Here is an 18,661-nt window from a genome sequence, read left to right as displayed (position 1 = left end):
GACGCCTGAGTCTGCCTGTGTTGATCCCAGACACCAGAGAAACCATCGGGCGGAGGGTCAGAATCTGCAATGTGAACAGAGGCAGACCTGCCTCTGCCATGAAAGGTGGCAAAGTTTGTGCAAAACTCTTTGTGACATTTATTTTATAGTTACACTGGTAATATACTGTTTTTGTATATTAAATATTGACATAGATGCTGAACCGCAAGAAACATCCACTGGTTACCTTGCTGTTTTCAGAGCACTAGAAAGCAGGCACACTATTAATTCACATTACAAGGGCCATGCTGGATCCTGAAACTAGACACATATGGAGCTCATTTCTGCCAGATTAACATGGATGCTACAAACAAAAAAACTGTTCTGCAAAATCCATTGGATATTATTTTATTCAGATATTCTCACGCACGAGCAGGGACTGCCTAGTGATGATATGAGCTGGTGGTGTCACTGCTGTACTCAGAACACAAGGACTAGAGACAGCGTCGGACTGGCTACTGGAGGAATCTCCAGTAATGCCAGGCCTGGATTCAGGTACCAGCATTGCACTCCGGAGCTGTCACCTGAACTCCGGAGAACAGCCCGGCCTGTCTGCAGCTGTCATGAACTGAACCGCAGTCGCCGGGGAATCAATCACTCGGCGCTCGCGGTGCAGTCTCGGCTGCACTCCAGAGCTCAGGTGAGAGCTCCGGAGTGCAATGCAGGTACCTGAATCCAGGCCTGGCATTACTGGAGATTCCTCCGGTAGCCAGTCCAACGCTGACTAGAGAGCTGGCGTTGGACCTGGGACAATTTAAAAAACCCTAATATGGAGCTGCATGGACTGCGTATAAGGCTGTGCGGGTTCCATGTATTCTGTGAAGTGCTTGAGCCCTTATTATGAAAGACTGAACAATTGATGACCTCTCTATTAGATAGTTCATCAATATGAGATCAGAGGGGGTCCAACACCCGCTACCATCACCGATCAGCTAAAATCTGTGCCGGCAGAATGGGAGATAAATTGTATTGGCAGTGGACAATAGGCAATGCATGGGTTTTGGCTTCACCCTCTACACTGCTTATATCCAGGTGCAGACTTCAGGTGATCGATGGCAGTGTTGGGTGTTGAATCCCCACCGATCTCATATTGATGGCCTATCCCATGGAAAGATCCCCAATTGTTCAGTCCCAGTAGATCCTAGAATTTAGAATTTCTTTAGAATTTCACTGTTTTTTTGAGGGTTTGCATTAGTTCATATAAAGATCTTGTCTACAGCTCTAGCTATCATTTATTGTGACGCAAACAACAAATAGGACACAATAACTGAAAACCTCAATGTGCATAACTATTCACCCCCTAAAGCCAGTTCTTTGTAGATCCTCCTTTTGCAGCAATTACAGCTGCAAGTCTCTTTGGATAAACCTCTATGAGCTTTCCACATCTTACCACTGGGATTTTTGCCCATTCCTCAAGGCCAAACTGCTCCCTCTCCTTCAAGTTAGATGGTTTCCTCTGGTGAACAGCAATCTTCAAGTCTGACCACAAATTCTCAATTGGATTAAGGTCTGGGCTGTGACCCGGCCTCTCCAATGAATTTAAACATTTCCCCTTAAACCACTAGAGTATTGCTTTAGCAGTAGCGTTGGATCATTGCCTTGTTGGAAGGTGAACCTCCGCCCCAGTCTCAAATCACTGAAAGAGAAACAGGTTTTGCTCAATAATATCCCTGTATTTCCTTCCATCTTCCACTTGACTCGGACCACTTTCTCTCTCCTTGCTGCCGAAAACCATCCCTACACATTGCTGACTCCACCATGTTTCACTCTGGGGATGGTGTCCTTGGGGTCAATAACTGTGTTGGTTTGCCGTCAGACATAGCATTTACCTTGTTGGCCAAAAAGTTCAATTTTGGTCTCATCTGACCACAGCACATTCCTCCATATATTTGCGGAGTCTTCCACATGTCTTTTGGCAAAAACAAAACAAGGCTTCCAATTTTTGGTTGTAAGAAAAGGCTTTTTTTTGGCCACTCTTCCATAAAGGCCAGCTCTATGGAGTGTTCGGCTTATTGTGGACGTATGGACAGATGCTCCAGTCTCTGCTTGGGAACTCTGCAGCTCCTTCAGGGTCACCTTTGGTCTCTGTGCTGCCTCTTTGACCAATGCCTTCTTGCCTGGGCTGAAAGTTTTGGTGGATGGCCCTCTCTTGCCAGGTTTTGCTACCATGTTCTTTCCATTTGATGATAATGGATTTGATGTTGCTCCGGGGGATCATCATAAACTGGGATATATTTTTATAACCCAACCATGACTTGTACTTCTCAACAACTTTGTCTCTGACTTGTTTGGAGATCTCCTTGGTCTTTATGGTGCAGCCTCTGTGGCCTTTCAGAATAGGTGTGTATATACTGACAGACCATGAGACCGAGATATTGCACACAGGAGGGCTTCCTTTCACCAAGCATGTGACTTATGTAGGTAATTGCTTGCACTATATATTTTTAGTGCTTTCATAGTAAAAGGGGTGAATATATATGCACATGGCAATTTGGACTGCGCATTGGGTATTATAAAGGTGTTTTTTTACATTCTACAGAGCGGCCTGGGCTCTTATATACAGTATTCTAGACTCCTGTATATAAGAGCTCACTGGTGGAGGCCACAGTTCATAAAGGAAAAACCTGTTGACAGGTTCCCTTTAAGGGAACTTGTCATGTCCCCAAACGCTATTAATACGCAAATATGGTGTTAATCTGCAGGTTAATAGCGTTCCAAAGATGCTCGGTCGCCAAACTGAAAGACTCTCTGCTGAGAGGAAATGAGCTTTATTCCTCCCTGCAGCCTCAGGCTTTTTAAGTCACCACTCAGTACATTGTGAGCGGTGGCTGTATCCGTACCCCCGGCACTGACTGAAAGGCGGCTCAACAGTGCATCAGTGCAGAGCCAGCTGTAAAGCCAAGGCACATCACATTATTAATATTATTTTATACTATTTAAATATTATTAAATATTACATATAATAATAATGTGATACCATAAGACTGGGTTTAGATGGAAGATGGAAAAGTCGGTCAGTTTACACTGCACAGAAAAGAAGCACAGTGAGCATGAGATTTCTACAAATCCTGTCCACTGTGCTCGTACTGTACGATGCATAATCAAAAAATCCCTAAATATGGTGTCATAAATGCTATAAATATTAAAAAAAAACTCTCAAGAAAAAGCAATGGGCAAGATGCCATTCACAAGAGTTAAAACAGATGCAAACAACAAAAAAACTGAAGGAATAGAAATAAATAAAAAAAATCAATAGAGTGCTTGTCTAAGACAGTGCGTGTACTGTATGTTCAAAAGATAATTATTTATACAGTGTATATTTTGATGAACAAACTCATGCCTTAAATGACAGGTATCAATAAGATAACAGTATAATAGTTATTTGAAGAATGCTAGGTTAAATGGCACCGGAGTGAGCGCTACACCCGGATCCATTCAGTGAAGCAATGTGACAGGTTAGTAAATAGTTTATGCAAGGTCTGTGAAGTCCGTCTGCCTTCTTCCCGACGCGCGTTTTGTCGTTTATCTGACTTCCTCCGGGAGGAGGTTAGTGTGAGAATTAAAGGTACTTTACATGCTGCGATATCGGTACCGATATTGCTAGCGAGCGTACCCGCCCCCGTCGGTTGTGCGTCACGGGCAAATCGCTGCCCGTGGCGTACAACATCGCTAACCCCGTCACACGGACTTACCTGCCTAGCGACGTCGCTCTTGCCGGCGATCCGCCTCCTTTCTAAGGGGGCGGGTTGTGCGGCGTCACAGCGACATCACACGGCAGCCGTCCAATAGAAGCGGAGGGGCGGAGATGAGCGGGACATAACATCCCACCAATCTCCTTCCTTCCTCATTGCCGGTGGAGGCAGGTAAGCTGTAGTTCGTCGTTCCTGCGGTGTCACACATAGCGATGTGTGCTGCCGCAGGAACGACGAACAACATCGCTACGTACAAGACAACGATTTTTGATGTTTGGACGACCTCTCCAAAACCAACGATTTATGTCTCTTTTGTGATCGTTTAAGGTCGCTCGTACGTGTTATACGCTGAGATGTCGCTAACGACGCCAGATGTGCGTCACAAACACCGTGACCCTGACGATAAATCGTTAGCGATATTGCAGCGTGTAAAGCACCCTTAAGTGTGGGTTGTCAGCACGCAGGGTATTTAACCCTAGAACTCGCAACTATAGAAATCTACCATAGAAAACAAGTTACCTAGCAGGCCTGCGAAGCCCCAGGTATGCGTTCTAGGGTTACACTAAAAAAAGTGTAGAACCAACGTGGAAGGATTTCAAATTGGCTACCTGACTTTGTTGAGTTTAAATACCTTGCGTTCTGACAACCCACACTCATTCTTGTACTAACCCCCCAGGAAGTCAGATAAACGACGAAACGTGCGTCATGAAGAAGACAGACGGACTTCACAGACTCTGCATAAGGTAGATACTATCCTGCCACATTGCCTTAAGTGGTGACCATTTACGTTCCTGCCTTTTTGGAGTGACCCTATCTTTATAAGCACATTGTTCCCAGTAACTATAATAGATAATTAAAAAAAAAAAAAAATAAATAATTTTTTATAAATAAAATATATAGTTTTAAATTTCTATGTTTAATGGTGTTTTAGCATCTTGCCCGTTGCTTTTTCTTGAGGTTTTTTTTTTTAAATATTTGTAGTTTCCAAAACGCTGCTAACACTGATCGTGTGCACTCACCCTAATAAACATGTTATTATTTACAGTAATATTATTAGTAAAGGCATGATCACTGCTATAATAAACAATGTGATCCTGTAATAATATGATCTGCTACATAGTATCAGTATGGCACTGTGGTTACTAGCTTTCTTCTCTGCAGTCTGCCATACCTGAGCGACGAAGCAACAAAGTATCATTCTAAGCAGTGAAAGGGACTTGGTGTCCAGATCCCCCTTTCCCTGGGTGACACTGATCATATTGGGGGGTGCAGATCCTCTTCAGAGCTTGCAGGGAAGCCTCCATTGCCTGGATGTGTCAGCAGCAGCCTCCTGTGTGTCTCACACACTCACACACTTCCAGGCACACACACTGTGACGTCTTTTGTGCATTTCCTGCATTACAAGGAGAGGGGAGGAGAAGGGGGGGTGTTACTAATCATCAGCAGCACCAACAGCTAGAGCAGCACCAGCCTTCACCAGGGAATCTGCCCACAGGTCCTGCCAGCCCAGCCCAGGCTCATGTATATTACATGGGAGCAGCTGGAGCCGTCCCTGGGGATGTGAGCACGACCCCCGTCCTGGTGCGGATGTGAGCGCCCTGGCCGTGCTGTGTTGTGCGCGGACTCAGTTGAGGACTGCGGCTGCTCCATTCGCTCTGCGGGAAGCTTCAGGAGGCTTCTGGCTGCAGCCTCACATCTGCATGGATGATCACAGACGGTAGGTAGAGGACAGCACAGCACCCTTCACCAGGCCGGAGCAGGGATTACATGAGGATCTCCAGAGCCTCAGCCTGCAAGAAGAGGACGCCTTCCCCCCTCCTTCCTTGTTTTCCGTTAGAAATCCCTGGATTGAGTGGGAGTGAGCAACAGATCACATTGGATCTCCATTGATTTACACTTGAGAGGTGGATCGGCTCTGATTAACCCCTCGCTCGCCATGGTGGTCTTCAATGGCTTGCTGAAGATTAGGATCTGCGAGGCTGTGAACCTGAAGCCCACAGCTTGGTCCCTGAGACATGCGGTGGGACCCAGACCTCAGACCTTCCTGCTGGACCCATACATTGCAGTCAATGTGGATGACTCCAGGATAGGGCAGACCTCCACCAAGGCAAAAACCAACAGCCCAGCTTGGCATGATGACTTCTCCACGGATGTCTGCAATGGTAGGAAGATCGAGCTGGCAGTTTTTCATGATGCCCCCATTGGGTACGATGATTTTGTGGCTAATTGCACCATCCAGTTCGAGGATCTGCTTCAGAATGGGAGCCGGCACTTTGAGGATTGGGTAAGAGATGATGCCTGATGCTGCTGTAGTAGGAGGCTTTATTGTCACACACATGTCCAGAATGCTATTGTTTTACTGCTGGAGTGTGGAGGAAATCCTCTAGTGTGGAATGACACGGCCACACATCCCTGCTCTTCCTTCTGCACACTCCACATCTCCCACAGATCAACACATGGAGGAGGGAAATCTCTGAGCAACAGGGGATACCAGGGATCTACTGCTCCTCAGACTCTTCCCACTTTATATGGGGCCAACATAGTCCTGAAAGGTCTTATCCCCAAACCATCAGTGCGCCCTATTACCCAAGCTTGTTATAGAATGGGTTATCTTAAAAAAAACCCTCATGCAGATATTGGATTTGGTTCTCCTGATCATTGAGGGCCCAATATTGACTGAAAATGTGTCTTTCACAAGCACCATCGAAACATACATCATCTTTGGATCCATAATAATAGCATTTGGAGGTGACTGATAGTAACTGAGGACCGCTGTTATATTGGGTCCAGGGGTAGACATTAGTGCAGCTGCACAAGGGCCCAAGAGGTAAGGGGGCAACTACCACCCCCAAAGTAGGTGGAATGGAGCATTAAGATGAGATATTGGGCTAGAAAGGGTTCATGCACAGGGGCTAAAAAAGTAAGGGGGTCACTTCCAGCCCTAAAGTAGGTGGAATGGAGCATTAAGATGAGATATTGGGCTAGAAAGGGTTCATGCATATCGACCCGTGATGTGAAGAGGCCACTGTCACCTCCAAAGTAGGTGGAATGGAGCATTAAGATGAGATATTGGACTGGAGAGGGATTATGCACAGGGACCCAAGAGGTAAGGGGGCCACTACCACCCCCAAAGTAGGTGGAATGGAGCATTAAGATGAGCTTTAGGACTGGAGAGGGATTATGCACAGGGACCCAAGAGGTAAGGGGGCCACTGTCCCCTCCAAAGTTGGTGGGCTGTTATCTTTCTGTGTCCACCAGTGATTGAGTCATTTTGACTCCTAGAAAAATGGAGAAAGTGAATAACCTAAGGATAGTAGCAACAAATAAATAGGAATTGTTTTACAATATTTTGTAAAATATTTTCCCTCCAAATGAGATATTAAATTATTGATATTTAGATACTGCAAGCAACGTTATCCTCAAATATTCTTTTTGTGATCCTTTGGCTGATGTCACCTTTCTACCTTGTGTTTATATGACTGTAGCTTATGTTGGCCCTATATAAAAACAGGTTACCGTACAAAGGAGCCATTTTTCTGTGATTTGGATATAAGCTGTAATCAGTCATATCTTCTGCAATTTTCACCACTTATGGATAAAAAGCCTTATTATTTATACAGAAATATCGATGATGGAGACATGCTACTCTGTGACTAGGACCATATAATATTTTGGAGCCAAGTGACAACCTACATGGGACTACTATAATGTAGATTTAATGGGTTAGGTGTAGACAGAAGTAGGCAATATATATATATATATATATATATCTAAATATATATCTATATATATCTATATACAGTATGTTCTGATGTGGAACTAGATATAATATTGTTAAATATATTTTTTTGTGTGTGTGAAAAATATGGATTTGATATGAAACTGTAAGTGGCTGTGGGTGACTCCCCGGGATGGGGCAGGTGGTGGCCGGTGGTGGCCGGTGGTAGCCGGTGCTTGCTTTGGTTGTGGACGGAAATCCTGTAAAGTGATGACGGATCTCTTGCTCTTCCATCTGCTCCTGTAAAGATGTGTCTGTGACCCTCTGCCCTGAGTAATAACCATGGTCATTGGTCAGAGGAATGGAAAGGAGGTGACATCTTTAGTTTGGGGTAGTATATAGACCACATGATATCCTGCTTTGTATCTGCACATCATGTATATATTCTGTTTATGTTTTTTGTTTCATTCTGTATTTTATTTATATAACAATTAATTGTCTGTGTTTTATTACAATACTGGCTTATGAAAACATCTAATATTTGTAAATCAACAAATTAGCAGAAGGGATTTATAAGTACAAATTTCCCCTCCCCAAAACATAAAATAGGTGATTGTTAGTGAAGAGCGAGCACTACCATGCTCAGGTGCTCGGACGGGCTCGACTCGTGTACCAAATATAATAGAAGTCAATGGGGGGGCTTAATCATTTTTCCGGAAGATCTTCTAGAAAAATTCTTGAGATCCCCATTGACTTCCATTCCACTTGGCACACAAATCAAGCCCGTCCAAGCACCCGAGCATGGTACTGCTCGCTCATCACTAGTTATGAATACCGAGCACCCGAGCATGGTAGTGCTCGCTCATCGCTAGTTACCAGTACAGAGCACCTGAGCATGGTAGTGCTCGCTCATCGCTAGTTATGAATACCGAGCACCCGAGCATGGTAGTGCTCGCTCATCACTAGTTACCAGTACAGAGCACCTGAGCATGGTAGTGCTCGCTCATCACTAGTTACCAGTACAGAGCACCTGAGCATGGTAGTGCTCGCTCATCACTAGTTATGAATACCGAGCACCCGAGCATGGTAGTGCTCACTCATCCCTAGTTACGAGTACTGAGCACCCGAGCATGGTAGTGCCCGCTCATCACTAGTTATGAATACCGAGCATCCGAGCATGGTAGTGCTCGCTCATCACTAGTTATGAATACCGAGCATCCGAGCATGGTAGTGCTCGCTCATCACTAGTTATGAATACCGAGCATCCGAGCATGGTAGTGCTCGCTCATCACTAGTTATGAATACCGAGCATCCGAGCATGGTAGTGCTCGCTCATCACTAGTTATGAATACTGAGCATCCGAGCATGGTAGTGCTCGCGCATCACTAGTTATGAATACCGAGCACCTGAGGATGGTAGTGCTCGCTCATCGCTAGTTATGAATACCGAGCATGGTAGTGCCCGCTCATCACTAGTTACGAGTACTGAGCACTCGAGCATGGTAGTGCCCGCTCATCACTAGTTACGAGTACTGTGCACCTGAGCATGGTAGTGCCTGCTCATCACTAGTTACGAGTACTGAGCACCTGAGCATGGTAGTGCCCGCTCATCACTAGTTACGAGTACTGTGCACCTGAGCATGGTAGTGCCTGCTCATCACTAGTTACAGGTACTGAGCACCCGAGGATGGTAGTGCCCGCTCATCACTAGTTACGAGTACTGTGCACCCGAGCATGGTAGTGCCTGCTCATCACTAGTTACAGGTACTGAGCACCCGAGCATGGTAGTGCTCGCTCATCACTAGTTACGAGTACTGAGCACCCGAGCATGGTAGTGCCCGCTCATCACTAGTTACGAGTACTGTGCACCCGAGCATGGTAGTGCCTGCTCATCACTAGTTACAGGTACTGAGCACCCGAGGATGGTAGTGCTCGCTCATCACTAGTTACGAGTACAGAGCACCCGAGGATGGTAATGCCCGCTCATCACTAGTTACGAGTACCGAGCACCCGAGCATGGTAGTGCCCGCTCATCACTAGTTACGAGTACTGAGCACCTGAGCATGGTAGTGCCCGCTCATCACTAGTTACGAGTACTGTGCACCTGAGCATGGTAGTGCCCGCTCATCACTAGTTACGAGTACTGAGCACCCGAGGATGGTAGTGCTCGCTCATCACTAGTTACGAGTACTGAGCACCAGAGCATGGTAGTGCTCGCTCATCACTAGTTACGAGTACAGAGCACCCGAGGATGGGAGTGCTCGCTCATTACTACTTACGAGTACAGAGCACCTGAGGATGGTAGTGCCCGCTCATCACTAGTTACGAGTACAGAGCACCTGAGGATGGTAGTGCCCACACATCACTAGTTACGAGTACAGAGCACCCGAGGATGGTAGTGCCCACACATCACTAGTTACGAGTATTGAGCACCCGAGGATGGTAGTGCCCGCTCATCACTAGTTACGAGTACAGAGCACCCGAGGATGGTAGTGCCCACACATCACTAGTTACGAGTATTGAGCACCCGAGGATGGTAGTGCTCGCTCATCACTAGTGATTATCAATATATTTTGCATTCAGACGCCCATGAGGTTGACACCTAGATTTCCGAGGTGTCTGAGCAGTCTGTCTGCCTGATTATGCAGTGATACATTCCCAAGTAATGTTTCTCTGTGTAACCAGTCAGGCCTGCCATTCAGGACTCTAGAAAAGCAGACTGACATCTCTGATCCTAAGGCGGGCTTTGCACACTACGACATCGCAGGCCGATGCTGCGATGCCGAGTGCGATAGTGCCCGCCCCCGTCGCAGCAGCGATATGTGGTGATAGCTGGCGTAGCGAAAGTTATCGCTACGCCAGCTTCACACACACACTCAGCTGCCGTGCGACGTCCCTGTGGCCGGCGACCCGCCTCCTTGTTAAGGGGGCGGGTCGTGCGGCGTCACACGGCAGGCGGCCAATCAGAGCGGAGGGGCGGAGATGAGCAGGATGTCAACATCCTGCCCACCTCCTTCCTTCCGCATATCCTACGGAAGCCGCAGTGAGGCCGGTAGGAGACGTTCCTCGCTCCTGCGACTTCACACACAGCGATGTGTGCAGCCGCAGGAGCGAGGAACAACATCGGACCGTCGCGTCAGCGTAATCATGGATTACGCCGACGCTGCACCGATGATACGATTACGACGCTTTTGCGCTCGTTAATCGTATCATCCAGCCTTTACACACTGCGATGTCGCATGCGATGCCGGAAGTGCGTCATTTTCAATTTGACCCCACCGACATCGCACCTGCGATGTCGCAGTGTGCAAAGTGCCCCTTAGTGAATGGAAGGAACTGCACACTATAATGCACGTGGAGATGCTTATTTAGGATTTATTCAAAAGGTCTTATATCCACAGATTACACCATTGTCAGTATAACAAAAAATGTAATGTTCTGGATGTATACCCTTCATCAGATGTGTCTGTTGTAAATGTTCTGGTCTAGGATTTGGAATGGTGAAGTGAGCGGCGTGTGATTTAGCACATTATATAATTTCATACCGTCCATTAAAGGTGTACCCCCCACCCTGGTGATTATTTGACAACTCTAGTCAAAAGAGGGATGCATTACTGATTTCAGCTCTGGCAGCATGTATTGCACAGCAATTGGGCAGCAATGTGACACCGACTGTTATTACATCTCAGTACCAAACATGTTTACGTCGTGACAGTCCCAAATTATTGAAGCGTGTTGGAATTTTAGGCTGTGTGCACACCTAACGTATTTGGGGCAGACATTTTTGCATCTCTTGGCAGGAAAAACACAGCTGCAAAAACATGGGTTTTTGGTGCATTTTTGACGCTCGTTTTGGTGAAGATTTTTCCCATAAATTCGTGTGGGTGAAATATGCATCAAAATGCTGAAAGAATTGACATGCTGGAGATTTAAGTCTGCAAGAAAAAATACGAAAAATCCAGCTCACCCCGACATTGGCATCTTAAAGCACGATATCCCGCTGCTGTACCAGCGCGCTAACAAGAAGGAAAGTGAAAGATCCAGCTTCCGGTAGACATAAGAAATAAATTCCAATCTTTAATGAATTTCTTTAAAAAAATATAATTGTAACTCTCATATATATATATATATATATATATATATATATATATATATATATATATATATATATATATATATTTTTATACTGTATATATATATATATATATACACAACTCTGGCAAAAATTAAGAGGCCACTTCCAAATTGTTAGTTTTTCAGATTTTTCTCTTCATAGGTATATTTTTGAGTAAAATGTAAATTGCGTTTTTATTCTATAAACTACTGACAACATCTCCGAATTTCCAAGCAATACATTTTGTATTGTTTGAAAATGAGAAATGATCAAAATAACAAAACAATGCATTGCTTTCACACCTCAAATAATGCAAAGAAAACAAGTTCATAATCATTTAGAAACAACAATACTAATAACGTTTTACCTCAGGAAGATTCAGAAATCAATATTATGTAGAATAACCATGATTTGTAATCACAGCTTTCATGCGTCTTGGCTGCTTTCCACCAGGCTTTTGGGTGACCTTATGCCACTCCTGGTGCAAAAATTTAAGCAGTTCCTCTTTGTTTGATGGTTTGTGACTATCCATCCTCGTCTTGATTACATTCCAGAGGTTTTCAATGGGGTTCAGGTCTGGAGATTGGGCTGGCCATGACAGGGTTTTGATGTGGTGGCCCTTCATCCACACACTGATTGACCTAGCTCTGTGGCGTGGTGCATTGTCCTGCTGGAAAAAACAGTCCTCAGAGTTGGGGAGCATTGCCTGAGCAGAAGGAAGCAACTGTTTTTCCAGGATAACCTTGTATGTGGCTTGATTCATAAGTCCTTCTTTCTAACTTTATCGCTTTGATTGAAGCATTGTATAGAGTGAAGTTAAAGGGAACCTGTCACTAGAATTTTCGCTATGAAACTAAAAGAATCCCCTTCTGCAGCTCCTGGGCTGTATTCTAGAAAGGTTCATCCTGCTACTGGCCCCCCTTTCAGACCTAAATAAACACTTTATAAAATCTTACTTTTTGGTGTGCTAATGAGCTTTCCTGGCCATGGGGGCGGGCTGTATTGTGTCCGTTATTCCCTCTCCTGCCGCTGTTCGCCGTCCCCCAGTGTTGATTGACACATAGATGAGGCTGCCTCCCACATCTTCCACAATGCTCCTGAAGTCTCGCACATGCCCAGTGGCACTATCGCGGGACTGAGCACTGTTCAAATCGCCAGTGCCGGTGATCTTATTGTGCAGGTGCGAGATTATGGGCGGGTACTTGGATGACGCTGGTGATGACAATGTCATCACCAGCGTCATCCAAGTAGCCGCCGATACTCTCGCGCATGCACAGTGGCACTATTGCTGGACAGCACTTTTCAAATCGCGAGCGCCGGTGATCTTATTGCGCAGGCGCGAGATTATGGGCGGCTACTTGGATGACGCTAGTGATGACAATGTCATCACCAGCGTCATCCAAGTACCTCCCCATAATCTTGCGCCTGTGCAATAAGATCACCGGCGCTGGCGCTTTGAACAGTGCTCTGTCCCATGATTGTGCCACTGGGCATGTGCGAGACTTCAGGAGCACTGTCGAAGATGTGGGCGGCGGCCTCATCTATGTGTCAATTAACACTGGGGGACAGCGAACAGCGGCAGGAGAGGGAATAACGGACGCAATACATGCTCACCCCCATGGCCAGGAAAGCTCATTAGCATACCAAAAGGTAAGATTTTATAAAGTGTTTCTTTAGGTCTGAAAGGGGGGCAGTAGGAAGAAGAACCTTTCTAGAATACAGCCCAGGAGCTGCAGAAGGGGATTCTTTTAGTTTCATAGCGAAAATTCAGGTAACAGGTTCCCTTTAATAGACAATAATTACATTTGATTTGGAAAACACTTATTACCTTGGGTATGGTGGGCTTCTGCAATACATGGACCCTTGTAATCCCCTTATGTCTGATTTTAGCTGTAGGGACACTGTCCTATATCTGCTTTAGGCCTCATTCACACCTACGTATTTATTCACGTAATTGAAAAATAGTACAGGAGTAAAAAAAAATGGTACCAGTGTCAATCAGTGTCTTCCATCAGTGAGTTATCCGTGTGTCCGTGTCATCAGTGTTGTTGTCTGTTTTCGGTTTTATTAGGGCGTATTTTTTGTGATTTTTCTGTATGGGATGTTTTTTTTCTGCTTCAATTAATCCAATAGTCAGTTTTAGACCATTTTTTCTACAAGAAAGCATCCAAAAGTTGACCAGTTTCTTCTTTTTATTATTGGAAAAAAAACCATTTCTTCAGCGCTCTATTGGGAGACCCAGACGATTGGGGTATAGCTACTGCCCTCTGGAGGCCACACAAAGCACTACATTAAAAGTGCAAGGCCCCTCCCCCTCTGGCTATACCCCCCCGTGGTATCACGGGTTCTCCAGTTTTAGCTTTGTGTGCGAAGGAGGTCAGACATTCCATGCATAGCTCCACAGATTTTAGTCAGCAGTAGCTGCTGACTATTTCGGATGGAAGAAAAGAGGACACATATAGTGTCCCCAGCATGCTCCCTTCTCACCCCTGGATGGTGTTGTAAGGTTGAGGTACCTATTGCTGGTACAGGGCTGGAGCCTGACATGCTGTTTTCCTTCCACATCCCCTGGTAGGGCTCTGTGGAAGTGGGATCCTGCCGGCCTCTCAGCTCTGACGCCGGGCTCCATCCACAGACCCATTAGAACCTGATGGAGACGGAGCAGGAGTACGATCAGGGACAGGCCCTGCATCATACAGGTACTCTGTGTCCCCGGCAGGCACAGACACACTCCGGGCTGGCTGGGTGTTGTAGTGCGCCGGGGACCGCAACGTTGGAGTTAGTGTCCCTACAGATTACTGGGGGATTTTTTGTGTATGGGAACGCAGCGCCGACCCCCTCTGGACCGGGCGGCGCTGCTGTGACTTGTGGTGCGCCGGGGATCCGCCGTCCGCGCTTTTACGGCGGCGGCGGTTATAAATTGAGTCCCCGGCTTTTTGGGCCTAGGACGCCGGCAGCTCCGATTCGTTCCCGCCCCCACCCTGTCATTCAGGGTAGGGGAGAGACGCTGTTCGCTAGCAGCGACGAGGGCTGGAGCCTGATTTACATGCTCCAGCCCTCACACTAGGCACAGAGGGAAGCAGGCTTCCCGCTCTTAGCCAGGAACGCCCAGGGCCCGCCCCCCTTCTCTCTCAGGACGCCGGCAGCCATTACATGCAGTCTGGCTGGAGGAAGGACGCAAGGCTCTGGGAGACCTGGACTAGGGGCTATCTGGCGACCACACACCCGCTTTTTAAGCGGGCGGTAAGCGATTTTTCTGTGCTGGTCCCTCTAGTGCCTCACGGTGTATCGGTGTACTGTGTAGGATATAGAGAGATTGTATTTCTTGCACTGTGAGGTCGCTTCTGGCTGCATATCCCAGATCCCTCTGTGGAAGCAACAACATGCCATCCTCAAAACGCAAGGCTGCCAAGGCTAGGGCTGTGTATACTGCGTGTGCTGCATGTGGGGCTAATCTACCAGCAGCAGATGATAGCCCCAGCCACCCTAAGCGAGCTCGCTGGGAAAGACCCTCGACGTCATCACACTGCTCAGGGTCTCAGCGCAATCAGTCTCCCTGTGATGTGTCTGATGAGAGTGATCAGGAATCCATTCCTGGAACCCCTCTCAACCTGGATACCCCTGATGGGGATGCCATGGTAAACGACCTTATCTCAGCCATCAATAGGCTGTTGGATATTTCTCCCCCAGCCCCTTCAGCAGAAGAGGCGGCTGCGGAGCAGGAGAAGTTTCGTTTCCTTTATCCCAAGCGTAAATTGTGTGCTTTGTTGGATCACTCTGACTTCAGAGAATCAATCCAGAAGCACGACGCTCACCCAGAAAGGCGTTTCTCTAAACGATCTAAAGATACGCGTTTCCCTTTCCCCCCTGAGGTGGTCAAGCGCTGGACACAGTGTCCAAAGGTAGACCCCCCGATTTCCAAACTCGTAGCTAGGTCCATAGTTGCAGTGGAGGATGGCGCTTCACTTAAAGATGCCAATGACAGACAGATGGACCTTTGGTTAAAATCTGTCTATGAAGCTATCGGCGCGTCGTTTGCTCCGGCATTCGCAGCCGTATGGGCACTCCAGGCTATTTCAGCTGGCTTAGCAAAAGTGGATGCTATCATACATCCAGCAGTGCCGCAAGTGGCGCACCTTACCACGCAGATGTCGGCGTTTGCGTCTTACGCTATCAATGCGGTCCTAGAATCTACCAGTCGCACCTCAATGGCGTCCGCCAATTCGGTAGTTTTGCGCAGAGCCTTGTGGTTAAAGGACTGGAAAGCAGATGCTGGTTCCAAAAAATGTTTAACCAGTTTGCCTTTATCTAGAGATAGACTGTTTGGCGAGCCATTGGCTGATATCATTAAGCAGTCCAAGGGTAAAGACTCCTCTTTACCACAACCCAGAACAACCAAACCTCAGCAGAAAAAGTGGCAGCAGAGGTTTCAGTCCTTTCGAGGTTCGGGCAAGACACCATTTACCTCGTCCAAAGGGACTCAGAGGACGCAAAGAAACTCAGATTCGTGGCGGGCTCACACGCGCCCCAAGAAAGCAAATGGAGGTACCGCTTCCAAAGCGGCTACCTCATGACTTCCAGCCCCCTCCCTCCGCATCGCCGGTCGGGGGCAGGCTCTCCCGCTTTTCCGGCATTTGGATGTCACAGGTCAAAGACCGGTGGGTGACGGACATTTTGTCTCGCGGGTACAGAATCGAGTTCAATTCTCGTCCTCCAGCTCGGTTCTTCAGAACCTCCCCACATCCAGACCGAGCAGATGCTCTGCTGCAGGCGGTGGACTCCCTAAGAGCGGAAGGAGTGGTGATCCCAGTCCCTCCTCAGGAACAAGGGCAAGGGTTTTACTCCAATCTCTTTGTGGTTCCAAAAAAGGACGGCTCGTTCCGTCCTGTTCTGGACCTAAAACGGCTCAACAAACATGTGCACGCCAGGAAGTTCCGGATGGAAACCCTGCGTTCTGTCATTGCCTCAATGTCCAGAGGAGACTTCCTTGCCTCAATAGACATCAAAGATGCTTATCTCCACGTGCCAATTGCTACAGAACATCAACGTTTTCTACGTTTTGTGATAGGAGACGACCATTTTCAGTTCGTAGCTCTGCCATTTGGTCTGGCGACAGCCCCACGGGTCTTCACCAAGGTCATGGCGGCGGTGGTAGCAGTCTTGCACTCTCAGGGACACTCGGTGATCCCTTACCTAGACGATTTATTGGTCAAAGCTCCTTCTCAAGAGGCATGTCAGCACAGCCTGAATGCTACGCTGGAGACCCTACAGTCTTTCGGATGGATCATCAACTTTCCAAAGTCGATCCTATCACCGACTCAATCACTAACGTATCTTGGCATGGAGTTTCATACTCTAGCAGCGATAGTGAAGCTTCCGCTGAACAAGCAGCGGTCACTACAGACAGGGGTGCAATCTCTCCTGCAGGGCCAGTTGCATCCCTTGCGGCGCCTCATGCATTTCCTAGGGAAGATGGTGGCAGCCATGGAAGCAGTTCCCTTTGCGCAGTTTCATCTGCGCCCACTTCAATGGGATATTCTCCGCCAATGGGACGGGAAGTCAACGTCCCTGGACAGGAAAGTCTCGCTTTCCCAGACGGCCAAGGACTCTCTACAATGGTGGCTCCTTCCCACCTCATTGTCTCAGGGAAGATCCTTCCTGCCCCCATCCTGGGCAGTAGTCACGACAGATGCGAGTCTGTCAGGGTGGGGAGCAGTGTTTCTCCACCACAGGGCTCAGGGGACGTGGACTCCGCAGGAGTCCACCCTTCAGATCAATGTTCTGGAGATCAGGGCAGTGTATCTTGCTCTACTGGCCTTCCAACAGTGGCTGGAAGGAAAGCAGATCCGAATCCAATCGGACAACTCCACAGCGGTGGCATACATCAACCACCAAGGAGGGACGCGCAGTCGGCAAGCCTTCCAAGAAGTCCGGCGCATTCTAATGTGGGTAGAGGACAGAGCATCCACCATATCCGCGGTTCACATCCCAGGCGTAGAAAACTGGGAAGCAGACTTCCTCAGTCGCCAGGGCATGGACGCAGGGGAATGGTCCCTTCACCCGGACGTGTTTCAGGAAATCTGTCGCCGCTGGGGAGTGCCGGACGTCGACCTAATGGCATCCCGGCACAACAACAAGGTCCCGGCATTCATGGCGAGGTCGCGCGATCAAAGAGCTCTGGCGGCAGACGCCTTGGTTCAAGATTGGTCGCAGTTTCAGCTCCCATACGTGTTTCCGCCTCTGGCGCTCTTGCCCAGAGTGCTACGCAAGATCAGATCCGAGTGCAGCCGCATCATACTCGTCGCTCCAGACTGGCCGAGGAGGTCGTGGTATCCGGATCTGTGGCATCTCACGATCGGTCGACCGTGGTCACTGCCAGACCGACCAGACTTACTGTCCCAAGGGCCGTTTTTCCATCAGAATTCTGCGGCCCTGAACCTGACTGTGTGGCCATTGAGTCCTGGATCCTAGCATCTGCAGGATTATCTCAAGGAGTCGTTGCCACAATGAGACAAGCTAGAAAGTCGAATTCGGCTAAGATCTACCACAGAACGTGGAAGATTTTCTTATCCTGGTGCTCTGCTCAGGGAGTGTCTCCCTGGCCATTTGCATTGCCCAAGTTTCTTTCCTTCCTGCAATCGGGGTTAGAAAAGGGCTTGTCGCTCAGCTCCCTTAAAGGGCAAGTTTCGGCACTATCCGTGTTTTTTCAGAAGCGTCTAGCACGTCTTTCTAAGGTGCGCACGTTCCTGCAGGGGGTCTGTCATATTGTGCCCCCGTACAAGCGGCCGTTAGATCCATGGGATCTGAACAGGGTACTAGTTACTCTCCAGAAGCCGCCCTTCGAGCCTCTGAAGGAAGTTTCCTTTTCTCGGCTGTCACAGAAAGTGGCGTTTCTTGTTGCGATCACATCGCTTCGGCGAGTGTCTGAGCTGGCAGCTCTGTCATCCAAGGCTCCCTTCCTGGTGTTCCACCAGGACAAGGTAGTGCTGCGCCCTATTCCGGAGTTTCTCCCTAAGGTCGTATCCTCTTTTCATCTTAATCAGGATATATCCTTGCCTTCTTTTTGTCCTCATCCGGTTCACCGGTATGAAAAGGACTT

General features: G+C 47.8%; 1 protein-coding gene and 1 long non-coding RNA gene across 2 annotated transcripts in view; one reads left to right on the top strand and one right to left on the bottom strand.

The window, feature by feature from the left end:
• Positions 1–5,436, bottom strand: part of LOC142296020 (uncharacterized) — a 34,879-nt gene extending 29,443 nt beyond the window's left edge. Inside the window, exon 1 of the long non-coding RNA XR_012751575.1 lies at positions 4,903–5,436. This is a non-coding gene — a long non-coding RNA (uncharacterized LOC142296020). The remainder of the gene's footprint in view (positions 1–4,902) is intronic.
• The window catches only part of PRKCE (protein kinase C epsilon), a 616,040-nt gene continuing 602,516 nt past the window's right edge, over positions 5,138–18,661 (top strand). Inside the window, exon 1 of the mRNA XM_075339195.1 lies at positions 5,138–6,015. Within this exon, the coding sequence (XP_075195310.1) occupies positions 5,668–6,015 (348 nt within the window). The 5' untranslated portion in view covers positions 5,138–5,667. The remainder of the gene's footprint in view (positions 6,016–18,661) is intronic.

This window comes from Anomaloglossus baeobatrachus, chromosome 3, assembly GCF_048569485.1.
Source record: "Anomaloglossus baeobatrachus isolate aAnoBae1 chromosome 3, aAnoBae1.hap1, whole genome shotgun sequence".
Taxonomy (NCBI): domain Eukaryota; kingdom Metazoa; phylum Chordata; class Amphibia; order Anura; family Aromobatidae; genus Anomaloglossus; species Anomaloglossus baeobatrachus.
Note: the sequence above shows the minus strand (reverse complement) of the source record. Positions and strands in the feature narration are given on the sequence as shown.